The 27,916-nt window shown below is 35.0% G+C and overlaps 2 protein-coding genes across 6 annotated transcripts in view; one reads left to right on the forward strand and one right to left on the reverse strand.

Annotated features, from left to right (window-relative positions):
• Positions 1–2,786: 2,786 nt before the first annotated feature.
• Positions 2,787–27,916, reverse strand: part of LOC129575482 (calcium uniporter protein, mitochondrial) — a 30,227-nt gene continuing 5,097 nt past the window's right edge. Inside the window, exons 3-7 of the mRNA XM_055459181.1 lie at positions 9,339–9,567; positions 8,056–8,161; positions 7,670–7,771; positions 7,274–7,477; positions 2,787–4,156 (exon numbers count right to left, since the gene is read on the reverse strand). Of these exons, the coding sequence (XP_055315156.1) occupies positions 3,830–4,156; positions 7,274–7,477; positions 7,670–7,771; positions 8,056–8,161; positions 9,339–9,567 (968 nt within the window). The 3' untranslated portion in view covers positions 2,787–3,829. The remainder of the gene's footprint in view (positions 4,157–7,273; positions 7,478–7,669; positions 7,772–8,055; positions 8,162–9,338; positions 9,568–27,916) is intronic.
• LOC129575476 (protein javelin) lies at positions 9,195–27,874 on the forward strand. Of its 5 annotated transcripts, none has more exons than XM_055459161.1 (8): positions 9,195–12,249; positions 13,811–13,892; positions 20,981–21,240; positions 21,792–22,002; positions 22,378–25,114; positions 25,271–25,864; positions 26,017–26,233; positions 26,313–27,874. In XM_055459161.1, the coding sequence occupies exons 2-8, from the start codon at positions 13,852–13,854 to the stop codon at positions 27,137–27,139; spliced, it is 4,887 nt and encodes a 1,628-aa protein (XP_055315136.1). In that variant the 5' UTR covers positions 9,195–12,249; positions 13,811–13,851; the 3' UTR covers positions 27,140–27,874. The 5 variants fall into 5 exon arrangements, with proteins under 5 accessions (XP_055315136.1, XP_055315137.1, XP_055315138.1 ...); XM_055459162.1 differs by lacking the exon at positions 9,195–12,249 and having other exon boundaries at positions 13,624–13,892; positions 22,354–25,114; positions 25,271–25,337; positions 25,452–25,864; XM_055459163.1 differs by lacking the exon at positions 9,195–12,249 and having other exon boundaries at positions 13,624–13,892; positions 22,354–25,114; positions 25,271–25,337; positions 25,461–25,864.

A 27,916-nucleotide genomic window follows, 5' to 3' on the forward strand; every position in this document is an offset into this window, starting at 1 on the left:
TCATTACGTTCATTCATAATCGCTTAAAAAGCAACGTTGCCAGAACATGCACAATCTCGTTTGTGTGTGCAATGTCTATTGCGCGTTAATTTTCAGCATCGGACCAGCAAGCAACTGTGTTGTTCGTCGAACAACCGATTATAATACACTTGAGAATTGCACATAAGTGTGAGCGAAACAGCATAAGTTTTCGACGCTCGAGTTTTTTTCCATATAGGCCAATGCAATTGAATATAATATTATTAAATTTTTGCACATGGAAATATCTCGAAAACGTCTGGGTAAATCGGCAAAATGGACCGTGATGTCACTCCCTAAAGGGAGTGTATACACCCGACTGGTTTGATGGCCTAGAATACAAATCCGGTGAAATTTCGGCTGATCCATGGATTCTCAGGATTTGGCCAGATTCCAGTGCTTCCTTTTTTATGTGCATCTGTAAACACATTCTACCAATGTTTTGTTATGAAAGAAATTGAAGTGCTAGAATCAGGTCGAATCCTAAGAATCCATGGATCAGCCGGAATTCCACCGGATTTGTATTCTACGCCGTCAAACCAGCCGGGTGTTTGCACTCCTTTCGGGAGTGACATCATGGTCCGTTTTGCCGATTAACCCAGCCGTTTTCGAGATATTTCCATGTGTACATTTGGCCATAGAAGCCAATGCAATATCAGCGGCGCTCCGAGGTTTTCATACCAACTTCCCATGTAGACGGTCGCAATACAGCCGTAAATCGAAAAAAAAATGCGTCGCATTTCGAAGCGAAATACAATTTGGTTAGTAAAACAAAACGACACACCGCACATGTTATCAGAACAAAACGAAACACAAATAGTTTGCACACAATATTCTAGTGTTCCGTAATCAAATAACAACATGATTTTGTTTCACTTTGTTCTGCGAATGATTTGAGTTGCGCTTTGGTACGAAAGTGTATCATACGCCCATTTTATTCTAACGCATTCATTTGGATGTTGTTGTTTTGGTTGCTATTTTAACTGATATTCGGTATGAAAACCGCTCCTATCAATTTCAAAAGTTTGCCTTGCTACCACACGAACACAATAAAAATAACGATTAAAAGCTGTTTAACTTCAGTTCGATTGCAAATTTTTCTATGGTGGTTTACATTTTATGTTATCGGCGGATATACTCTAACTTACTGCTGAATGGCTGAATGATAAAAATTATCTTTGAACATGATTTGAAAAATCAAACAGTCATTTAATTTCGGTGTTTTGTCAACAAATTAACCAGTCAACATAATTTTCGAAACACCGTCGTTTTTTCCCTCTCTACTAAATTCTAGGATCCATTTTATCGAGTGTTAGTTATCTGTGAGCTGTCGTGCATAATCTTACATTCAAAAGAGGAAAATATGTTCAGCCCAGTTATCATAGTAAAGCTATATACGTATTTCTTTATAAACTGTAAGACAGTTTCCGAGCAATGAAAATCGAGGAAACTACAGCCATTTTCACCGTTCTGTTTCCTTGTCATTTCACATGAACTAGACTGCTTGTTTGTTTGTTTGTTTATTTTCTCCTTTTCTCTGTTTACTTTTTTTTTTCTTGGTACTTTGTTTAAACATTACTATTAGTTGGGCTGTGTAAAAATATTTGAAAAATCTTAACCGCTGATTGGTTCAATTCAATTGAAAAGTGTTATTTTTTGTAGGATAGAATGTTTGTTCAAGTGTTACGGATGAGTTTGGTTTTGCATTGTTATTTCAAAGACTAATTGTATATTAGGTATTGTTAAATCTAAGTTGGTATGCAGCAAGGCAACAATTTAATTCAACTACAATAAAAAAAAAAAAAATGAATAATTCAACTCCTGTCACATCCAACACTCTCTTTCTCTCGGGGGATCGAAATACAGTTCTCGCGTCACCAGAGAAAGATAGCGCGAGTATGATGTTTCGATTCGAATGCTTTGGTATGCATCCATTATCATGACATTAAAAGAGATTTTATCAAAATGTTCGTAAAAAGTTCAATGGAAGAAGAGTTGTTATTTTGTTTGTTTAAAAGCTGCTTCGCTTTTCCCAAATCTTGAAAACTGCTTTCTACTAATAACTATAGTAATTTTTTGTTCATAGCATCTTAATAAATTTTGTTATTCGATTTTTAAAAACCTTCAATTTTGTCTTTGTTCTGCTTTAATTATTACTAAAAATCAATTAGCTAGAGAAAGATAGTCCTAAAAGTATATCGTGCATTGATTTTTGTTGTTGTTTAATTCTTATAATTTCATTCAAATTGAAGTGCGTGCAAAGATTCAGAAAAGGTGGTATAAAATATATAATATGCGTCTATAAGTCATTCTAGGTAATAATTTTTTTTTTTGTTTAAATCCATATATTGATGAAGTATGAAATTCGTGGTTTTAAAAATATATTCATTAAAGAAAAAAAAAAAAAAAAGAACTCTGAGAGTCAAGTAAAGCGAAGTGTATTTGAAAGCTCAAACTCAAGGAAGAAATTTAGTAAAAAATTCACCGTTTGAAAAAACAAAAACGTTTCTATGATTATGGCTATTCACTTTTATGCTAGCGTTGAATACGCCATCAAACTAACACCTGGATTACATCAGGTATTTGCGGTTTTATGGCATCTTTAACACATTTACTACGAAATAAATCGTTTTTAATGTTATTCAGTTTTTTTTAAACCCATTAGTACTATAGTACTCACAACCCAGGAATATGCTTAAAATTCTACGGTATCTTCAAATAAACAAAATAAAAACAATGAAATTCCAATGGAAGAAAAATTTAAAACATTTTAAAAAAATAAAACAATGAATCACTTTATTGAAACGGAATTATGATCAGAATACGTAGCTCATTGGTTGAGGCTGATGAAAAAAAAAGAACTAACAAAAAACACACAATTTCTACATTTTTCTTTTGTTCTCCCCTTCGTTCGAACAAAATGTTCCTAACTAATCGCAATGGGCAAAATCAAAACAATAAAAAAATAAAATAAGCACAAAAATGCGATTTGCCATTTCAGAAGAGAATTGTATGGTTCCAGCATCATTGGCGTTTAGTGTTTATTCGCAATAAACAATCCGATAGATATATTTACGAGTACTAAAGTACTAAAATTTAACAGCATATTTTAGGTAAGCATTGTTTTTTTTCAATTGTTTTGTTTTTCTTTCTGTCACATTTTAAATATTTTTGCTTTTCATCTAAGTATTCATATTGGTTTTTTTTTGTTTTTGTCATGATTCTCAGTAGTTTTCAATGTAGTTCAACAAGTTATGACCACTGGTGTTTTTGAGTTGTCATCTGATTAAATGGTGGAAAATTTATGTGTGTATATTCGAAATATGCTCGTTTTCTGTTTTTCCCATCGAATAATTTCCGCCGGATTCAGATTTATTTCTATTACAAAATAAACATTCTAATTTCATATTACACCAATTTATCAAATTATGAACGTTAAATGAATTTCCTCACACATTTTAAACAATTGGAAAACCTAGTGTGTGTGTGTGTGTGTGTTTGTATAACCAGCCTAAATGTCCATTTACAACAATGACTTATTTGTTTTCTATTTTTTGGTTGCTGCATAGGATCTGAATAAATCAATTTGACAATAATAAAAAATGGTTTCGAGAGCATTGTCCATACTAACGTCAATGTGTCCTTTCCCACTAAAGATGAAAATCGGATGAAATGGCTTAGATTTTTTTCTCTTTTTTTTTTTTAGTTTTGAAGAACGAAAATTTGTTTCATCTTCTGATTGGTAATGGTGGTGTTGTGTGTATTAACCGAGTATGGTATGGAGTTGGTGTGTGTGTGTGTGTGTGTGTGTCTATTTTTTAAGTTTTTTCGCCGTTGACTCAAGGATACTGGCCAGTCTTTCGGATAATGGCTTCTTCGCAGTGTTGTCTGTTGGATTTGTTGCTAATGCCATTTGAAATAGTTGATCCTTTGTTGTTGACGACGGATTCAGTCGATAACTGGATGATGGTGAATGTCGCAAATAAAGTGGATCACGAATTCGCTGCAAATCTTTTTCGATTTTATGAGCTTCATCCTTCAATGCATTGTATCGATTCACATCGAACCCTTTCTTTTTCGCTTTTTTATGTACAGCAATTAAAAATTGTCTATCTTTTACTTCGGGCAAATTATATTCCTGTCAATCCCAAATTTGAAAATAGAGGGTTGGAGGGAAAAAGAGAAGAGAATAACAACATTATATTATGCAATAAATACGTTATAAGATCAATTGTTATTTGAATTGATGCAATCATGGAATTTAAATGTTACGATGATGTGTCAGAATGGAAAACAAAACTAGAATACAAATGAAGCAGAAGCAAAACTACATAGCATTCATTAAGAAAGTCCAAGTAATCAAGAATAGTTCAAATTAAACTTTATGTGCTTATAAACTGTGTAAACGATTCGTTTTTAATGCTAACCTATGTTTTGAATGCAATGTACTACGATAAATGGTAATTTAGAATGAAAACTCCCAAGAGAAAACATTCTATTGTGAGCATGAATACGATATCTTGAATGATTTCACCCGGTTTTTTCTTCAGTTTTCTAATTTAAACAGAACAAAACCTTACTGATACCATTGATTGTGTGTATGATTTTAGAATGGTGTTTTAAAATTGATCAAAATCAATATTCATAGCTCTCAATACAAATGTAATGATTTAACGTTTTCGTGTTTAATTTTCTTTTACTGGGATTACTACCTTAAGCCCACAATCAAAATCACAACGAAATAGATTTAGTGGAAATTATGTTGTAATCCCATAATTCATCCATTATTATTTACTGCATCCATTCAATGCAAAATGATGCAATGAACACAACCTAACTACAAGCTAACGCACATATGAAGCATCGTCAAATGGATGAAAATTGATTAGATTCGGCACATGGGGCTGATAATTTACTGTAATGGTCAGTATACGATCCAAAGTGTACATAGATTGACTGAGAATAAAAGTGCTGCAATGTGAACACACTGATGGCACTTAAGTTGTGCAAATTAGTTGGATGGAACAAGTTATTTAAACATGCCTGAAGTGGAAAAACTTTGAGATGGATTATTCAAGTTCGTGTAGTTTTCATGAAATTCAATTTCAAAAATTATGTCAACGGATTATCCAATTATTGTCGGCACATTTTCTCTGGTCTTGACTCTTTTTTTTGTTGTTGTTGCCATTAAACCATCATTAAAGCAATCGAAATTAAATTAATATTTTTCGTGGTGAAACGTCATTGTTATTTATGCATCTTATGAATATTTCAGTTGAATTTTAACGGTTAACCACAGAGAAAAAAAAATCGAAAATTTATGAATAAAAAACGAATGTTGTCCAACATTTGCTTTCATTGAACTTTTCAAAATCAAGAAGATGAAATTGGCTGCATAAAAGGATGATGCGCGATTTTGTGTGCAATACGATTGGATGAATCTCCAAAAAAGCACATTTCATGCATCGAAATACTCTCATGAATACTTTCTTTGTTCCGCTTTTGGAAAATATATGGTAAAAAAAAAGGAAAATTTTGAAAATGCTGCGGCAATCTGCATCGTTTTTACAGCTGTTTTTGTTGCACTCTACGGGGTATAGAATCACATCTCATGTTATGACTTGCAATGTAAAATGTAAAACAAAATATCTTCAATTATTGATGCATTGAAATGTGCCGCACGGAATGTAGTACAAATTGCAGACATTTTGTTTCACTTTGCGCATTGTTATTTCTATGTTAACCGTTCCTTTTTTTTTCGTTCATGTTATTGTTTGTCGATAGTTTGTTCAGTAGGTTTAATTTCTCTATTTATGATGAAATTCCCCCCTGAGCAAATTCACGTGAAATTTACACCTGCTATGCATTATAATTAATGCAGTAACTGATTCATCTGACGCTTCGAAATGCACTAAATTTTCAATAACAGATTATAACATAGCGAGAGAAAAAATTAGATACGATGAAGTGAGCAATAAACATTATTTTAAATGGCATTAAAAAAAAAATATGAAAAGAAGAACTATAGAAGAGAAGGGCAGAGGAAAAGCAATACACAGACAACACATACACACATCAATTAAGATGAAAGAATGCCAATGGTCGAGAGATGAAAAAGTACGATGGATCAGGAAAATGTGTTCACTATCGAGGTCATAGCATTGTGTGGTGTGTGGTTTTTGCAGTTTTTCTTCTGCGTGTAAATCTGTGTCTGTGTCTATGCCTTTGTACATATCTGTATATATATATATATATATATATATATATGTGTGTGTGTGTGTGTGTGTGTGTGTGTGTGTGTGTTGATGATTGAGTGGGTTGGTTTTTTGGTGGCCTTGTGTACATGTCTGCTGTCGATGTGTATCAAGTATAGCTATTTCGGAACATTTTCATGTTTTCTTTTGTTTTTTTGTTTCTTGTTTTTTGGTATGCAAAATACTTTACCATTAAGATAGTGTTCTCTGATTTGCTAGTGGTTGATGCACGCATGTTCAGATTTTCTCATTCACTAAATTTTAATAGGCCTATGAAAATTTTGTTTCTGTGTCTTTCGTTTTAGTGATTTGCCTTGCCCACACATGATATGCATATTAATATAAATCAAAATGCAAAATTCAAATTCATTCCGATCATTCGTCAGGCTGCAATCTATATGCGTGTTTTTCTGTTTGTTTGTTAAAGAAGTGTGTGCTTAAGAAGTGCGAAGTTGTAAATGCTATTTACACAGAGCAGTAGTAGTTGAGAAGATGTAATGATGATGGTAGTATTAGAGCGTAGAAGGTGCAATTTGGATGGAATTGTATTATATAGTATTGTTTTTATATTATCATTTTTTTTTTCATATATATATAAAAAAAAAATTCATGAATAGCAAAGAGAAAAGATAGAAATGAAAAAAAAGAAAAGAAAACAAATTTAAAAAAAAATGTGAATTCAATTCTGTTGAGAGAAGAGAGTATCAATTAAGAAAAGAAAAAATTAATCAAACGAAATCAAATCAGCCAGTAGAAAGCTTGTTCATTCATATTTAGTTTTAGAGAGAAAAATATAAATCGATTAATTTCGTGATAGTAATATATGCGTGCGGCTCATTACTTTTAAAGTAATGTTTATCGGTATTTTTTCTTTCTTTCTTTCTTTCTTCTTCTCTTCAATTTTTTTTCTGTTTATTTTCAATCTTATGTTAACTTATGTTATTTGAAGTTTAAAAAAAAACGCAGCATTTGTTTTGTTTATGGCAAATTTTCCATTTTACCTGTTTGGTTAAACAATAATAAGCGTAGGCAGCCATTGCAGTTCCATAAGTAACGAAATAAGTGACTGGCTCCATGATATCCCATGAGTATTCCCACCATGTCAACCGGGCCAGAACACCAAATTGCACAGACATCAAACCCAAACCAACCCATGTTAGGTAGGATGTTTTTTTATCAGCAGTCACCGTAATTTCTTCTTTTAACTGCATCGAGAATGCAAAGAAAAATGGGACAAAGAACAAACGATACACACACATGGAAGAAAAAAATGCGAAATATGAATTCATTTTTGGAATGCGAAATATGAAATGCGAAATATGAATTTTGTTGCCAAAATGGAAAAATTCCAACAGCCACAGCGCCAGCACCAGCACTGGTAGTATAAAACTTTATACCTGTTCTAGGGGTAGCAATTCTGTATTAATCTCCTCTAAGCGAGTATACATATCACGTTCTTTTTTTATTTGATGTTCACCTACATGAAGCGTTTCGTAAAGCTGTTTTTGCAAAAAAAAATGTATGAAAGACGATTGAAATCGATTAATATTTTATCGAACTTATGGCTCATAAACAGATAGGATAAAAACATGCTCCACTTTATTTCAAAATGAAAATACATCGTTCTCAGTTTTTCTCTCGTTCTACTGTTCTTTCGCTCCAAAAATATTTCAAGTGCGACTTTTAATAATGAATGAACATTGCAGTATGTTCAAGTTTTAATGAATGTATTGCAGTGGGTTTTTTTTTTCTTAAAAAAAAAAGAACTTTCAATGTTATTTACCTGTGCCACAAGCAATCGCACATCATTTAACTGCCCCATCTCTTCCAATGACGTCTGAGATCGCGGTGGAGGTTGAACATGATAACGTTTATCATTTACGTGTAACCTGAAACATGAACGCACATACAAATACATAAACTTGTGATTCCACTTCATAAATTGTGTGTGATGTACCGACTTAAATGTAAGCGCGCTCTTCTTCGAAAAATCCACTTTGTTTTTAATTAAAATTTCTGATTGTTATATATTCAAGCTATTGAATTCGCGTTAGCGATGGTACAATATGATTTTGAAGCCACATGCTCTTTCTCTCTCTCTCTCTCTCTCTCACACACACACTCTGGTGTACAAAATGCCGGATTTGTAATTACTCGATTCTAAAATTATCAACACCAACTGATGTTGCTTGCTATCGTTTTGGTAAATAATACTACCAGCTTGCAAATGGAGTAATATTCCAGCTGAAAATAATCCATCGCTGCGGAAAACATGTTCGCATCATGTGAATACGATATTGAACGAAATATGGAACAAGGCAACCAAAGAAGTGTTGAACATCGCACACATCTACACAAAAAAAAACTACAATTTTATTGATTTGATAGAGGGTAAAAACAGCCAGTTCAATTATTCGCGGTTCACTGAGAAGTTCGAATATCAATAAATCTCATTGTGTTGCTTCGATGCAATTGGAAATAAATTCCAGAAGAACGTCACAAAACCAATTCAGATGATAATTTTAATCGTATTTCAAAAGCTGCCCAATTGAAAATTCAAAGCGAAAATTTAAAATATCCCAACTTTATGCATATAATATATATTTTTACAGAACGATAGCGTGCCATTGATAGATGAGGATGAATAGCAAAAAATGCTCACTCGAATGTACGGAGTATTTTTCATTCCCTGAATCTGATGCGAAATGAAGAAAAAATCTACATTTTCACGCCGAACAAATTTTGTCACCTTTGACAGCAAACTATGCGAAAATGGCACCAGGTAAAGGAGTACAAAAATCGTCGAAGCGACACTCGGCATACTCAATGATATTCTAAACTTTTATGGACACACAACTTTTATAACCATTTTCGCATAGTTCAATGTCGCATCTGGAACATTTAATCGCCTGGTTTTGTATGTTTTTTCTCTCTTGCATTCAACCAACACTTCCTTGCAACCGATTCCTGTCACATATCATTTATAAATTCGCCACAATACACCGATGTACAGGCACTACATAGTAAAGTGTAGAGTATCAATGTCAAATTCATGAAATGACTCACCAAAAACCATCATTCAACAGGCTCTCGATTGAACAAGCAGCAGCAATACGAATGCCATCTTCATTCATAACAGCAGCACGATCGATACCTTTGTCTTCGGCCAGCAGCATTTGCAGAAAGTCACCAACATTGTGGGATACCGGTCGTAGTGCAAATTGACATTTTTCATTTCGACTTGGCAATGGCACTGTCACATGCGGTAATCCTCTAATGTACTTAACCGTTACTTCTGAAAATAGACCAAATCAAATAATCCAAATTATTTTTCAAAACCTTTTAAATTGCATAATTTTAGAGTGTGACGAGTGATTGTATTGATGAGCGGCCATTAACCCAGTTTTATCTGTGCATTTGACTCTTTGACTAATGGATAATGAATGAAAATTGAGTGAGTTTCAGGTGTTGTGTCGGAAACTTTCAATCATTTCCATTTGACAAATGTGTATGCTTCCAATGAAAATCCCATATGACTTTCAATTTTTTCGAACATTTTCTGAAACCGATACGGAAATAAACACGTAGAATGCCATCAATTGGTCTTTCTGACACGTGAAATATTTTATGGATGAAAATAGCAATAAATTCGAAGAAATTATTCATCCTTCTTCGAAAATGTTCCGCATTTCCGATTTTGCCCAACTCCCTCTGAATTCTCTTTTTCTGTCGTTGCCGTTGCCGTTGCCCTTGATTGCGACGTTTCAAATGCAAAGAGAGTGAACCCTGTCAATTAAATTTCTTGCTTCGACACAGACATGGTCATATTTGGTATGAAAAATCGGAAAATGCTCGATTGCATGTAATACCAAGGGAATTTTGAAAATGTTACTAATCAATTGAAATTGGAATTATATATTGAGAAATGAAGTATTCGGTGCAAAGAAAAAACAACAACAAGAGTTTTTTCTGTTAGTGTTTTTATTTCTTTTTCAATTACTTATTAGTTCGTCTGCTCAGTCAGTAACGGCAAGTGTTTTAATCAAATAAAATATCTTGCCCGCTTTCGTGGTTTTCGGATTGATACATTTAGCTTAGATGCTAAAACTGCTCTCTACTGTTGGTTTAGCCGCGAAGAAGAAAAAGAAGGGAAGAAAAGGCAGGCAAATCGCACGCACATCCATATTCATATACACGAATTGTTCATTGCATCGTTTTATTTTCCATTGGGTACACAACCAATTTAATATTTTCTATAACACATATAGAATCAATTGAATGCGAATATGATATTCGGTGCGCAAAACTATTACCGAGAGAGCGTAATGTATAAGTGATGCGGCTTTTATCGTTGCTTCCATTGTTGTGTGTGCTGAATTTATGTTTTTCTTTCCAAACATTTTTCTTGCTGTTGCTGTTGCCGTTGTTGTTGTTTTATTTTTTCGTCCATTTTTCGCCACACTTTGTGTTGGACAAAGCACTTGCTGATCCCATTCCGTTGCACACACATACATTTTCTCTCAGTTGAACATTAACTGAAGTAGTGCACATAGTTAGCACAACATTCAGTGCGAAAATCTGTTCAGTCTGCAACCAATTTGGCTACGCTACTGTTGGTCTATGTGTTCGCTCTCATTGCTTTCGCCGTTCGTTGCTTTGTAGTACTTGAGGCGTCAAACTGATGTACGCTAAGCGTGTACATTGTATGTAAGTAGCTGCATTTTCTTGGTGCATTTTACCAGAGAGCACTTGACAGCACGCAGCTGTATTGCAGCAGTGCACTGTTCAACATTGCACCGCAAAATCATAATACCACAACCAGAATGCAAATTGAACAGAACAGTCTGATAGTAATTAGATGAGAAGAGAAGTCCATGGAAGAGCTGAGAGTGTTTAGTCCATTGAGCATGTAAAAACGGTATCAAACACTAAACGTTAAGGTATATCGCCTGTGGAATGATTCTCGGTGTTAAATTAGCTATTACAGCGATTATAGGAATTCCATTTGGATATACCGAAGCACGTTCTAGTACACATAAACACACACACGCACATTAACTCACTTCAGGCAAGTTTACACTGGACAATGTTGTAAAGAACGCCAAAGGAATTCTTGTGCACACATAAAGGATATATACATCCATTGCATCCATGTCCATTTGACCATTATTATCAATTCGAAAAAGCATCACATACCAAACGTATCGTAAACCAACAGCACACAATTTTCCATTTTTACAATCTAGTATCGGATATTCTCCCTAAATACCGATCATTTCACAATCATGTCGATTGGAATAGGTTTTTGCGCTCATGAACAATTGAATGAAAATAAATATTGGCACAAATAAAATCTTCAAAATCGCAAAAATAAAGAAGCAGATGCGAAAGTAAACTCATTTAATAACATTATTAATATTTCTGTTTCGAGAACTGCACATGCATTTCGAAACATCGTTTTAGTGCGCAGCAATGATAATTGATCATCTTGAGCACACTGTATACTGTTCCATAAATCCTATAGAGCATTAAAATTATGTTATGCGCCCCTCACTTATTCATTTATTCATACATTTGTTATTTTTTTTTTTCTGTTCGAGTTTTTTCTTAACTGTTTTCCACTGTGAGTGAGCGTGTGTGTGTGTTTCATTTCTGCTAAAGCGGGTAATTTTTGTTTCGTTTCTGTTTAGGTTACGGTTTTTTTAGAATTAGGCATGAAAAGCACGCAAATATCACATAAAAATCCGAATAGCATTTCTCACTTGCGTCGAAATTTTTTTTTTTCTATGTAGGTACATTACTGGAGTTTTTATTAACTGTACTCGAAGATATGCAACTACTGGGTTGAAAAAAAAAAAAAAACAAGCTGACAACAACATATTGATAAATGATCTCATAAAAACCGCTCACTGAACATTTTGGTCTACCGCTTGATGGCAACGAATGTTTCGGGTCGCTTTGGAATCTCTTTAAAGTGGTGAGTGGTGTGGTGGGACGTTATCAATTGGAATTTATTTATGTGGCTTAACAGTCAACGTAAACGGGTGAAAAAAGGTTATACAGTTAGGGTTTTTATTTCTTTCATTTTTTTTGTGGGGGGGGGGGGAGGGTGCTGGTTTTATGTCAGTTCATTCAATTTAAATATTGAAATGTCGTGAAACATTTGTCAAAGTCTATGATTGGATTTGAGAATTGTCCCGAAACAAATTTCGATGTAATTGATTACGATACTCTAATCGATATTGTCAATAAACTAACAGTCATACTTCAAATGTAAACAAATCGACGGAATGGTAATCCAAACTTTTCCAATTAGAAAATGGATTGCCAATACGAAGAGAGCACACTGTCGTGACAACCTAACATATCGAGTCGCATACACTTGAAATAGATTTATGGAGTGTGTTTGCTGTCATGCTTAATCTACGCGTAATATCGATTACACGCAATCAATCATCGTGTGTACATCTTTCGGAAGAGATTATCTTTTAAATCTTCCAACAAAAAAAAAAACTTCATCTCGTCAGCAGTTGTCTGCTCAATACAGGCCGCCCAAATTCCAACTAATTGGAATAGAGAGTGTTCTCAATGCACCCGCAACATAAAACCGCATACATGCAACACATTGGCTTAAGTTTCTAAGTGAAAAAAAAAAAAAATTCAATCGACTAAAATATTAGCGCCGTTTTTGTTTCTTTTTCTCTTTTCGTTAATAAAAATAAAACTAAGCCAATTAATAAAGCAGACAATATAACGCATTTTGTAACCACGAAAATGTGGGCTGTGTTCATACCCATACAATAAACGCGTGCATTCACTATGACGAGCAATATTTCTGCTTCGGCTTTGGCCACTGGAGAAGTAAGCACTAGCAACAGCAGAAACATCCAAAGAGATTTTCTTTAAATGTATATCAAACACTATAGCGAAAACTATCGAAGTATTAAATTTATTAGCTCTGTATATGCTCATTCTTCTTCGTCTTCCATTGGGTAGGTTTTCATTTTTTTCTTCTTCCACTAAAACCGGTGGAATTCACTTCAGTTATTGTTAACATTTCATTGCGATCGGACCGGGTATCGATTTGATATAATCAGTTTAACAACAATTGAAATCCATTCATTTTGGAAATTGTTACAAAGTCACCAAAAAAAAAAAAAAAAACAATTTAATCGATAAAATTGCGTTAAATTTTCTTTTCCTTTGTTTTCTTTTTAAACAATTTTATCACATCGTTACGTTTCAATTTATTTGGTTAATTTGATTGAGCCATCAAAAGTTTTATCTTGAGCAAATTCCCTTTGAGATAGAAACAAAAAGAAAAAAAAAAAACAAAAACAAGTGTTCAGTGTAAAAGGATATATTTCAATTTGTATTGAAGAAAAGAAGGAGGAAGAAACGACGAAGCTGAAAAGCAAAATTGTACAAGTGCCGACGAACACTGTTAAGCAAAAACCTACAGATCGGTTTCACAACACCGATATCGGGAAAATCAATTTTCTTTAGTTTTTGAGTGCGGTTTTCAATTGCCATCATAGGTTCGGGACAGAGTAATGGTTTTTGTAATGGAGGCACTCGAATGGGATATATGCAAGGATCACAGACACGTAGCAAGTATAAGTAAGTTGTTAAATAAAAAACCGTATTACATAGCCTAATTGAATGCGAAAGAAAATCATACACATCTTGATACATAAATGGACAGGGACACACATAAACGCATCTAGTTTCTTGACTTTTTTGGACAATAGAATTGGTTTGCAAGTGTTAAAATTCGAAATGAACGCCAAAGCCATCATTCGTCAACAATTTTCCAACAATTCGTTCATTCCGGCATCTCTTCAACACTTGAACTTTCCTTGATGGTGTGTTGAATGTTGTTATTTTTTTCTCCCTCGGTTTTGCGTTCAATTATTCCACATTGTTTGTTGCTACAGAATCAGCGTCAACTTGAAAGTGTAGCTGTTGTCAAAGAGCTCTTTTCAAATCGCTGCAAAATTATATATAACAACTCATTCAAAGCCTGGCACCGATCATTGGACCATCACAAATCGCTGCGTCAATAAGTTTAAAGCAGTGGAAATAAAAATGCAGTGCCATCGCAACAAAACGAAATTTGATGGGAAAATTGATTTTTGGTATCATCATTTTATCCATGTTTAGTGCATTATTTCGCTCGCTACTAATTCGTTTTTTTGTTTGTTTGTTTTTTTTGTCAAACGTGCCGCTAAGACGCAGTTGATATAATTCGTATTTGTGTCTTTTTGTTCATGTTCAACTCAATACGCCTGCAATTTAACACTCTAATGCAATTCATTTTGCAACTTAACACGCCCCAGGCACCGCACATTTCTGCCTTATTGATCCAATAAATTATTATTTTCGACGAACTGCCCCATTATCAAACATGCTTTTACTTTTTTTTTTTCGTTTTTCATTTTCCTGTCGTTTTTTTTTTTTCACTTGTCAACTTAAATATTTATTATATCGATCAATCTGATCATAGCCAACCGAATTTGCCACAAATTGTGTATGTGTTGGCTCTCAATCGATATTCTCTGTTGAATATGCTTGTTTCACGCAAAATTTTGTTGTTTTGCTATCTTTTCGCAATCAAATTTAAATCATTTCGCTTGACAAATTACGAGCCAATATTTGAGCTGATTTATTGTGACATTAAGCGAAATAAAATTGTGTATGTGATAAAAACAAAAAATCTCGCCAATAGAGATTTGATTCTATGCCACAAATGTGATCATCCATTGCTTATCAATACCATACCGTTGACATTGAATGAATGCTAATGAAATGTTTGCACGTAAATTTTAACGCTGTTATTGTTGTTGTCTAAATTGCAAGATAATTGCTTTCTGCAGCGCATGAATCACACATTCGGGACGTCTTTAACGCTTTAAAAAAACAAATTCACTGTGAATTGATGTCCCGTTATGTTTTTTATTCTCTCTCGTTTTTGAAATTGTTCTTTCTTTTTTAAATATCTATCCGTTTGATCCGCGCGTTGAATTTCATTTATTATAATTATTTACTATTGCCAAATGGGTTGAGAGTGTCTGAATGCAAATTATTTGGTAATTATTCCTTTATGCTGACATTTTTTCACACATACATTGACCAATTTAAATTCATTCGCTTGCCTCACCACATAAATCTCATTTATAAATGAACCAATTATTGTTCGCTTTTCTGTTTGCAAAATTAGTTCTCGATGCTGTTTTGTAGTTGTGTTATTTTTCGTGTTCTTTTCGATCTCTCATTAAAATTGCTAGCATTCGACGAAGTGCATGTGATTTATGATTGCTTGTCACTTAGCGCAATGAACTATTTGAAACAATCACATTACCGGTTTCATCGTTGCAACAACAGCAACATTTGATGGACAGAACGTGGTTATGTTAATCACATAATGTTTTTTGTCTCTCATCCGAATTCGGATTTCAGCGACAATGTATCCTGTTTACGAGTGGTCATGTTGTGTCTAGCGTTAGCGAAAACACAATACCGTAGAAAATTTGGCATGGCCACCATGTTAACGTTGTGCTCATCAAATTTTTGTTTGTTGTAATCACAAACACACAAAACAAAACAACGGTAAAATTCAAAAGGCCAAAAACCAAATTGCCAATACGATTTTCATTTGCTATATCTGACAAAATGTACATTCATTTTCCCGTGAATTTCATCGAGATGTTAGATTGCTGATTAACTACGATCAGATGTGTCGGTCGTGTGCCAAAATGAATAATTTCTTGTCTAACGCATTGTCGCCTTCAATACACACAATGAAGATTTCACAGTTTACATCATCACCCCGAAAAAAAAATTGCCAACAAATTGCTATTGAACATATTTCGTTTCATACATTAAAAGCAAATTTGTCCAAATGAAAAACAAAATCATTTTATTTATTTATTAATAAGTGTTGTCGTTGATCTTTGCGTGTTTTGTGTCAGTGCGCATTATTGTCGTTTATAGAAAGGGGCGCCAGGTAAAGCAAATGCCTGTCAAGATGTGTGTTTGCTTCTTTTCGCGGCACAAGCAATGAAAGCGCGCACTCGTTCATTTGCCAACTCGCACGCTCACTCATTCTGTTCAGTACTAAAATTAAAAAGCAACACAAATGCTCAAACGGAGAGACGCACGCAATGGCTATAATGAATTGTTGATTTCTTTATTTCTTATTTATCATTTTCCGTAATTTTTGTATCTTGAGCGACGAATTGTTTCTTTCTATTATATTGTCATATTCATTTGGAAACAAAAAAAAAAAAAAAAAAAAACGTACATGAACTGAACAAGTGTGCACTGTAGTGTGAATGATTTTTTTTTTGTCGGTGTGCTTTTGGTTTTCATTGTTCAGTTGTTTCTCTTTTTTTTTCTCCCGCTGCTCATGATTGTTTTATTTTGTCTTTTTATGTGTTTATATCTATTTGGAGATAGATGTATATATACATTTTTTTTTTTATAATAACATTGTTGTTGTAATTCGGTTAATTATGCGACGTTTGATGCAAATCCCATATTGAACCAGCATTTAGTGTGGAAGCACACATTGTTGAGAAAAAAACACGAGGCTCTTTGCTTGGAACTCAACTGGAATTGAAATAGTTGTCAAAAATAGCCACAGGTGATCGTAGTCAAGTGGAGCGCTTACAGTATTATTCATTTGGTTTTACTCTCTCGATCGCAACAAGAAGCTCAAGACTCAAACTGATTAAGAACATTTCGTGCGTTCGAAAAGGTGAACAAAAATGTTAAATAACGAGAGAAAAAAAAAAAATGTGCAAATTGACGTAATTTATTTGTCCTATCGAAATTTCGTTGCGTGTGTTAATTTTGTAACGAAGTTATATTCGATAGCGTACACATTAGAAAAATTTCCGACTAAATTGAATAATTAACACAATTCAAGATCATATGCGAAAAGATCATCAAATTAGTGAATATAATCAAATATTTACATTGCCACATTTTGACTTGTTCTTATGTAATATAAATTCAAAGATTATTTCGATTCCTTTCAACAACTTCGTTTCCCTTGAAGGCGTTCGAGTGTGTTACATTCGTTCGTCTTATTCCACGATTACAATATCATTTTTTGAACTCTTTTTTTGTGTGGCCCAAATCAAGATAAAATATATCGCGTGTAACCAGGAAATTACGGGAATGTTTGCTTGCTGAATAACATTTCAGTGAATACCTGTTGATCAGTTTTGTTTCGTGTATTCTATAGGACCGGATTTATTTTTATTTCGGTTAAGTGATAGTTTTGACTGAAATTTTTCAATTTGCTGTTTGTTTGTTTCTCTTATTTTCTTGACTGAATGTTAAAAACAAGTGAACCGAAACAATTTTGTCGACATTAAAATGGAGCTTATCTCAATATTTAATTTTGTTCACTTTCTGGTGTTACTTAATACTATATAAATATTGAAGAAAAAAGTACAAAACATTTTGGCAAATCGGAATCGATCAGGCCACTTGCTGAATCCAATGGATTTTGTGTCAGCAAATGATGCATCTTTCTAATTGTCAACACCTTTAGCATTCAAGTGATTTAATGACGTTAGAACCATTTCTTCGACGATCGCTAGAATAATAATGATGCTAAATAATTTTACAAGGATTTTCATTCGATTTATGACTTTCCTGTGTGCTCGGTGCGCTCAGCCCGACACAAACTATATTTCAATCGTAAAACAATAGTGGCGTCATTCATGCATGCAATTTCATGCAGAATTCAATTTAGCATTTGCTTATAAGATACAATGGGGCTGTTGGTTTTCAAGTTTTTTTTCTCGGTTTTAGAATGGCTTTGCTTATCGCAAATCATCTTTTACACTAGAACTGAAGTAAAATCATTACGGTTCGCTTGTAGAGCGGTAATTTTGTACATTCAATTCAGAATAGTGTGCGTCTTATAAGCTTAGGGAGAGAAATAATTTAAATTAAGAAGAATCTGTTGTTGTTATCGCTAATGATTATGATGACCTTCGATAGTCCGCTCATAAAACTGTTCTGACGAGTATAGAACAAATTATTTATATGTATAATATGTATTTTGCACACAAATTCATTGGATCGTATAGAGAGATGAGTCCAATTAAACATTTTAATCAGACAGAATGACAGCTCACAGAGAAAAAAAAATGGTTCTTATTGCTTGTTTTAACGGGGCAAATTCTGGCCAACAGCTGGCTAACAACCGAAAGTGTGCCATACAAATGAATACAATTCATTGCATTGGCAGAGTGAAATGAATGTGGAAGCGGAACTGCGCCACAATGAATTTTAATCCGTTCAACAAACGGATGGTACAACGTGTTAAAAGATGCATGCAAAAGATGAGCACCGTGAAAGCTAGTATTTTATTATGTGGAGTGCTTTTTTTTTTTCACAAATGACAAGAGTAACAAAAATAAAACCGAGAGAAAGAATTTGTGTCATTGCGTGAATGGATAGAATGCTGAACATTGAGGAAAATGTTTTTGGTAGAGATTTCGATTGGGTTGCATAAGATCGACATGCCATATAATGCAGTTGGCTTAATCGAATATCGAAACCATGTTTCTGTGTGGAATTCATGATTGTCGCATCAGTCAATTGGAAAAGTTGAAAGAAAAGTGTCAATGTGCAGGAGTCTCTATCAGTACCATTGTGATTGGTAGTCTCTCACTGTCGTCGGTAGTTCCGATGAAATGATTCACTTGTGCACCTGCTGTTCATATTGCTGTTCGGGTTATTCAATGTTTAACCCGAAATGTAAATTACTATTCATTTATTATGCAAAATTGCCATTTCATACAATTTATCACCATTTCATATGGGAGATATCGACTACCGTTCGACTGGCATCATTTCTTTATATCTTTTACATTCGGAAATAATCTCGAGCTAAACCGAGTCTGCTGCGGTCTTATTTCCCTTTTAAAAAAAAAAGAACAGTGTCAAAGCTATCTATTGTGTGCTGTCGATTAGTTGGCCCTTGGTATGCAGTTGCAGATGAATGTTACGTTTATCACACACATCGATAAATTCTAAGTGCCTTCAATTTGTACAATTTTAAAGTGTTGTAAATAATAAAATTCCGATTTATATTATGACTGCGTTGATATTTGTCTGTGAACCGAACCGGATGCATGGCATTGTTTATATGAAAGTTGATGGCAAAATCGGTCCATACCATGCCCCGAATGAAAGTGAATTTTTTCATCGGATAAATGCGATTTCATGCAATTTACAGCAGCGGTAACGATGTCAACGTATATTGTTGCGGCTGCGGAAGAGTTACAATTGACAATTGGTATAATTAAAATGGAATGTTTGGTGTGCGTGCATTTTTCTCTCTCTCCCTCTCTCTCTCTCTTTCTTCAATTTCTTTCTAATTAATCAGTTTGCACCACACCACAATCGCTAGAGAATTATTTTTAAAGCCATTTTTATGCTGACTGATTCACATAGTGGTACTTTTTCATACAATTGAACACTTTGAAATGCAGTTATATTTAAAAAAATTTATATAGGAAGCGAAACGAAACCAGAATAACTTTGTTGAAAGTATAGTTGTTGCCCAAGCAAACAATGCATTGAATACAGATTTTTTTGTTTTCGATTGAATGAACACTTTTTCCAATGCAATTTTTTCTATAATAAGTTAGTTTTTTTTTTTCGATTTTCATATGCACACAACGAACAATTGAATTGGCCAGCTGATCTAAATTGATTTCCAAAATTAGATAAAATAACTCACTAACGTTTCGCAGCCGATTAGCGTAAACCGCAGCAGGTGCGTGCTCAAAAAGCATCGCATTTGTTCATTCAAATCGCTGTTATTGGATATGTTATCATTAATTTTGCAATAAATTGCTTCCCTTTAATAAATGTTCCCCTAATAAATTATGCACACACAGACACACGAAAGAGGTCTCGTTTGTTGGAAGCATAATATCAATTTGCATCGGGAACATGTGATTGAGTTTCATTGGGTAAAATAGTTGAAAATCACAAAATGTTATATCGACTAATTACACACATGGAACTAACCGATTTCAAAATGAGATAAGCACACATACACTGTATGCTCACATTTCGTGTTTGTACCGCAGTTATTTGGCAGAAAAACACACCGCCGACTACAATCCCAGCAGCAGCGACAAATCTTTTTGCACGCAACAACTATTAAAAGCAAACATAGCATTCGTCGAGGCAACGACATTATGCGTTTGTGCAGTCAAAATTTGCTTGTTTCAAATACGGGCAGCACGAATTCACGTACATTTTTCGCATCGAGAAAGTAACCGGATGCATCTTTGCAAACGATTAGCAAATGTAGTAATTGTTTCTGTAAATGGTCTTATCGTTAAATTCACCTACACGAGATAAACTGTTTATTTTAGGAGAAAATTATCTTATCTCCATTGTCAAATGATTGCTTTTTACAGTATTTCACATTCCATTCGGGTGTGATGAGATTTTCAATGGCAAAATTTGCTCTATCCGCTTACGGAATACCAAATGTGTGTTGCTTAAGATGAAATTTTTGCGACAGTTAATAAAATAGAACGAAAGAAACCACAAGTATTTGTCTGTACATTGCTAGTATGATTTTAAAAATATTAAGCTAGAGTCATTCGATCTATTTTAACATGTTTTAATTAATAATCAGATTGTGTCTAATTTTTGCGCAATAGAAATACTGATTCAGCACAAAACCACGTCGATCGTGTTCGTGTGCCCGATTCAAATTGTCAATTTGGTGGACCTGGACGTGGTTCCGGTTGGCGTCATCGTTCATTATCCAACATCGATTTAACCTCGCAAAGCAAACACTCGTTTACTAAACAAACTAAAGGGTACACATCCAGCCTGTACGATTTATACTCACGCTTAGAAGCCAGAAAAGATAAAAACGATTTGGAAAATTTGTATGGAAATACAAACGTAAATAGTGGTAAGTAAATTTGAATGCCCCCGTGTCATTTTCCTCTCTTTCTTTCTTTCTTCCACTTCATATTTTCTCGGTTACATTTGATCTATCTATCGTTAGTCAACAGCATGTTTCCCGATTAAAGGGCAATAAGAACGCTCATATTCAAATCATGGCCATGCATATTTTAAGTGTATTTTATGTGCAACGATACATCAATCTGTGTAACATGAGAGCGTTCAAAACGACTCGATGTAACGCTACTCAGAAAATATGTTTTTTTTTGCCCGTTCTGTTTTTTCCCTCCTCTCTCGCTGCCATTATTCACTTCGGTGATTATGGTATGTTGGGAATTTCTACCAAGTCAGCATTATCAACGATATTTTCAACCGTTTTACATGGCTGAGCCGTTGGACGAGAACACAAATATGTTGCGGCTGATTCGTTTTGTTTTCTTCGCCTCTCTTTCACATTTTCAAATAATTTAACACACTTTACGCCGTCTCGTTGCAAAAACAACAACAATGACCAAGAAATCAATAATGATTTGCTTCTTTTTGATTGAATTTTTATAGCTGAAAAAGTTGAATCAATATATGACCGTATTGAGCAAACTTTGGACACAATTAACAAATCGGAATCGTGTAGCTTGCGTCGTACCAGAAGTTTGGCTGTTATACGCGAAGAGACATTCAACGATTTACAAATTGGTGGCGGCATCCGATCAAGACGCTCACAATTGATACCACGTGCTAAGCTGTTGAACCGCAGCTTTTTCCAAAATCGGTATAAGTTTGCATTGTATTTACTATTTGCGACATTGCTCTTGAATGTACGTTGTTAGATTGTAAGTTGATTTTTGCGGAAGAATGATTGCGGTTATGTTTAAATCGATTGTAAATTATGAAAAATATATTCCAAACACATACATTCAGGAGGGTCAGATTGTTGAAAATGCACCATTGCGAACACAATCCATTCAAAGAATGTTATATAAATGGTTTATTTTACGATTCATCGTAAGAAAAATATGCATAACCATAACGATGACGACCATTGGAATGATTTATTCAAAAGTTCGCTCTTCCCATGAGTCATGAGTTCCTTTCAGCAAAACAAACTCACTTATAATTTTAGTTTTTTGTGTTGTGATTTCAGCAGCAACAGCAGCACCAACAACAGTAACAACAACAATAACAATAACAACACCAACAACATCATCAGTCGGAAGAAGTATCGTGGTGAAGACGATAGCGGCAGCGGCGTTGATACACAAACGTCGGAAACACGCGAATCAGACGATTACTGTGGCAATTTAAAGAAGCTTCAAGGATCGCAAATCATTCAAAAGGGTGACCAAAAGCTATTGCCAGCATTGTGGGTGAACGATAAAAGCGATTTGGATAGTCTTGATTCGGATTATTTCAAAAATTCATTACATCAATTGGATGGTAGTGGAATTTATTCGGCATATGAGGGAAATGGCAAGGATCCGTATACGGGACGAGTAATTGGAACGCCAGACATATCAGTTCAAAACGGTTATATTGACGATAATTTGTCACTGCGTTCGGATACACAAGAGCAATCACCATTGCCCGACTACTGCACAATCAAAACCGACGAAATTTATTCAAACAATAAATTTGTTAGCGCTGAAGATGTATCGGTCATTCATGTGAATGGTGGCGTCGATACGAACACATTCAAAGCGAAACGATCGAATGGACCATTGATTATTTGCGAAAACGAGCAAGCAGAGAATCGTCGCATCTCGGATATTGTTAGCATTGATGAGATTGAATCAGATCGAAAACCGAAATTCCGAGAAGACCATAAAAGTGTAATATCGTATGATTCAATTTATTTGTCATCGGAAGGTAGCAACGAGGCCGCAACAATTGTCGAAGAAGAGGAAAAAATTAATGAATACCTTTCCGATAATAATTATAGTACGCTGAGTGAGTATATGAATACAAAGAAAGATATAAAACCAACCGTAGCGGCAGCAATAGCAACCACGACCGAACCGATTGCAAAAGACGACGGTGACAATTTGTACAGTCAAATTAACAAAATTCCACTAGCCAAAAGCAACGAAGGAGGAGGCGAAACGAAAACTAAACTCACCACGTTCTCGGATATATCGAATCGAGGTACGTTAGAGCGACTCACATTCATTTCATCGGGAAGCGCTTCGCACAACGAAGTCAATAAAAAAGTTGAAAAGCCGACAGTTGCTCGTGAAGCAGCTATTGAAAATCAGTATTGTTCGTTGCCGTTGGCTAATATTAGCAGAAGTCTTCAAGCATCCGAACGTATTGATGCAAAACTTCGATTGTCTTGCTATCCGTTGGAAGAGCAAACGAAAATTTACGATTCAATTACAAACTTTGGTCGTGCACACAAAAAACTTCGCCAGCGCGAATCATACGAACCCTCACCACCAAATCCAATACCAATTGAAAAGGAGGCCAAATCGAAGGAGCCCATTTTTATTGAATTCACTATACAAAACAACAACACCAACAATAACACCAACATCAACACCGCTAACCATAAAAACATACGAAACCACCACGTATCGAATCCAATTGGTGACGTAGTGGCTGCCGCGACAAAAACCAATTCAACGGCCAATATCACCGATGCCGATGATTTGAGTCACCTAGTGAAAATAGACGAGGAGGAAAGTGTCTCGCTATTCTCAGCGGAATTGAATGAAGTGGAAAATTTGAGTTCGAAGAATTGTGAAATCGACGAAATACGCGAAAAACCGAGAAACATTTCATTGCCGGCACATTCAAAGCCAATTGAATACAGTAGCTCGCCCGACATTCAAATCTCAAGAGATCGAACCATTGAGGAAACAGTCGATGTGCCAGCTGTTAAAGTAAACCGAAACGGACACAAATCATATCAAAAATCACATTACTCAAAACGCCAACACTACGGCAAGAGTGGTGAACGCTACGGTGATAGTCGTGATCGCTTGAATGCCAATTTGAAAGTCAATCTGTCGAACACACTGAAGCGACGACTTGAAAGCAAAACCAAGCACAATCTCAACGAAAAATTGACCCGAAATATCGATAAGCCAAAACATCACCGAAACCCCCGAGTCCAACAGGCAATTATCGAAAACATCAAAACACACATTGTTCAACCGAATTTCAACATGTCGCGGCCCCAAATAATGCACGTGATTGATTCGAAACGCAATCTACCGAAATCAGCGTTGAAGAATAGCAAAGAGAACAAAGAAAATGAAATGATCAATGTCAATACAACGGTGACCGGTCAAGCGAAACATGAAATGCTACGCAAGGTGGATTCGGTACGAAGCTATTGGTCAAAATTAATAGATACGGCCGAGGATGATGATGATAAAGTGGACGGTGTTGTTGAAAAAACAACGGAAAATCCTACCAACAAGCATACAAAAACAATAGCAAAAGCAAAAGCAAAGGCAAAACCAAAAGCAAACACGTGCATTGGCGTAAATAGCACGAACTCAACACTGAATCGCATCGTTGATATGAGCAAATCCACAAAATCTGGTACGAATGTTGAGGAAATGGTCTTAAAACCACCAACCATAAGCGTGTCGAATAATACATTACGAAGAGCTGCTTCAGCCGCATCCGGATTACATTCATTGTTATATACAGATCGTGACGAGCTAAACAGTTACACACCATCGGTGGAAATCGTTGAGCTAGACGACCAAAAGCAAGCTGCTATCGTTAAGGTGCAAGGCGTTGATGCAGAGGATTTCGACCATGTGCGATACAAAGTTATGAAAACCGACACATTCCAGAAAAACTTATTAAATCAAACACGCAAAGAGCCGCCGTTGGACGGATTGCTACAATATTTGAACGACTATCGTTTCCAGGTACAGCATAAAATACTTGCCGTTTAAGGCATATCCACATATGATTACGATTATGAATGCCTATTTCGTGACTGTTTTTAATGCTTAAATATTCTATTGATTTTTTTCTCATTCTTTTGTTGTGGTTTTTGTTGTTGTTGTTGTTTTTTTTTATAGGAACTATTAACCCAGAATAATGTGGTCATCATTGAGCCAGTGCGAACGAAAATCGAACCAATATCGAGTAAGTCACATGAATCGCAACTTTTGACATGCAAAGTTACAGCTGGTGCTGGAAAATCAAGTGATGGTGGCAAAGGTGGACTGAGAAAACATTTTTTTTATCATCCGATTCGAGTGAATAAAGAATTGATAGATGAAGAGCTGCCCACACCGGACACCGTTCGTAAAGCAAAAAAACTGTTCGAGGAAACGTTGCTGCTGTGCCCGATGAAAGCGCAAAAGTCGAGAAGTATGATTGGATTGAATGAAAATTGTAAAAGTATCGATCGAAAGTATTTGACCTTGGAAACATTCAACAACGGGCCTACCAAAAGCAATGGCAAACACAGTTTGAATAGCAGCGGCGTTATTTACAGTGCAACGGGAAATGTTTGTAATCGTATTAAAAAATGGGATTCATCCAGCCTGTCAAGTGGAATATCTAGCGGTGATTTGAGCTCACCTTGTGACTGCAACGATAACGATGACACAAAAATGATGTCCAACGAGAACGCCAATGAACTGTGCGAATCGTACTACGTAAGCCAGGTAAAACAAAACACAATCATTTGACCTCTCCATGATTTGACACTTGGGTGTATAATATTCGGTGTAAACTTTTGTTAAATGTTTATCGAAATTCGATTCGCATTGATTTCCTTTGTATTTTTTTTTTTACGATCTATTTTCTTTTATCGAAGGATATACTGGAAAAGATTCGTGAGTGCGGTTCATCGGTAACGTATTACGGCGGCCGTGTGCTGAACAATCAATCACCCGAAGTAAGCCCAATGACAAAAGCTATAATGCGGGAAATTCACAGTGATAATAACATTTGCGAAGTTTGTCACCCGAACAATGCTCTACACGCGAACAGATTGTACACGAGTTTCTGTGATGCGGATAAAAATCATTTGGGTAAAATTTGTGTTCTTTTGACACTGAATATTTCAACAATTTGTTTTGAAACATTTTCGCATGTCTGTGTGTTTTTCAGGTATGAAATTACGTTTAATAAAGTCAAACAGCTGCAACAGTCGTTTGGAATTGGCCGGAACGCGTTTTAATGATGGGCCATTACACAAGTTCTGCTCAAGAAATCGCAGTATTTCGAATACCGAAGACACGGTTCGAAATATCATTCAACGAATTGAAACGAATGCAATTCAAGACAAACGTGTACCACGTATCATTGAATCGAAATGTATTGAGAAGGCGGCGGCCGATGCATCAAAGCCAAAATCACATGCGGCTTATCGGAAGGAAGATTTGACTGGATTGTCAAAATCAATGGACCGTTTGGGCCCGATGGAAATTTTATCACAAGTCAGTGTGAAAAATCACATAAACGCGATAGGTATGAAAGCGCATAGCAGTAGCAATATCTCTGCTAAACCATCGAAGGAAATTTTACTACCACGTAATAAAGATGTTGATCTTGCGCTTCACATGAATATCAAAGCGAATAAAGAGAAAGACAAAGTTAAATCGGCATCACGAAAAGAATCATTTAATGGGAAAAACGGCGGCGACGGCGGTGAAATTCGTTCAGGAAAAACTACAGCGACTGTTCGACCAACATCGATGCTCACCAAAGCTGAACTGGATGAACGACAGCTTTTGAAGGAAAATCACAAAGCAATCTTAGAAGATTTGTGCAAGGCAGTTGCCAGATCGGAAGAGGAGAAAAGCAAGAAAAACAATTTGGTGAAATGGGATTCGCTTGAGAAAAACTATTTCGCAAATGACATGGCATTGAAACGCAAGCCAAAATACGATGACATTGAGTTCGAAGAATTCGAAGTAATCGAACCAAAAAAATAGACCAAATAAAAAAAAGGGACACAAATATGTATTGCTCGGAATTTCTAAATGCAACGTCTAATATTTAACTTGTTAAGCATTTACCGCCTAAAGTTTATTTGTTGCTATTGTTTCTTCTGACGGCCAAAGAGTGTTCATCAGTGCCTAAAAACACAAAACTAACACAGCGAGCAGCTACAGTAATTATGGGAATTTGCCGTATTGATTTTTCTTTATTTTTCAATTTCACGCATTGGTATGTAAAGTAACCAATTTAATCGGCGTTGAAAAAAAAAAAAAAAAACAAAAGAACAACAAACAATAGTACATGGAACGAACGAAACATACTTAAAATTTAATCACCAATCATTTATCGTTTGTTCTATATTTTTCATTTCACGCCTTCACGTCTGTATTTTATAAACAATTATTCGAATATTTTCAGCGTCGTTGTGGTTGCGGCTGAATTAGAAAAGTGCATGTTCTCGTTGAACGGCTCTTTGTACTTGATTGCTAAGATTGTTGTTGATAAAATAAAATAGGAAGGATTTATTCATTTTGAGAAGTAAAAAACAAGCGCAGAGCAAAAAGAAAGCATACACTTATGATTTATTTTATGAATTAATTTCTTTATAGTCTACTGATTTATATTCATTGTATAAAAATTGGATGCAACAATTAAAAAAAAATAATAATCAATATAATGTTATATTGCTAATTCAACTTTAAAATATACAATAAAGCCTATGGACCGAATTCATTTGTGTTTTTTTCCCGATTCTTGGGCCATTCAGCTTT

Source organism: Sitodiplosis mosellana, unplaced genomic scaffold (genome assembly GCF_009176505.1).
Source record: "Sitodiplosis mosellana isolate CC-2019 unplaced genomic scaffold, AAFC_SMos_1.0 Smas_scaffold_6167, whole genome shotgun sequence".
Classification (NCBI taxonomy): domain Eukaryota; kingdom Metazoa; phylum Arthropoda; class Insecta; order Diptera; family Cecidomyiidae; genus Sitodiplosis; species Sitodiplosis mosellana.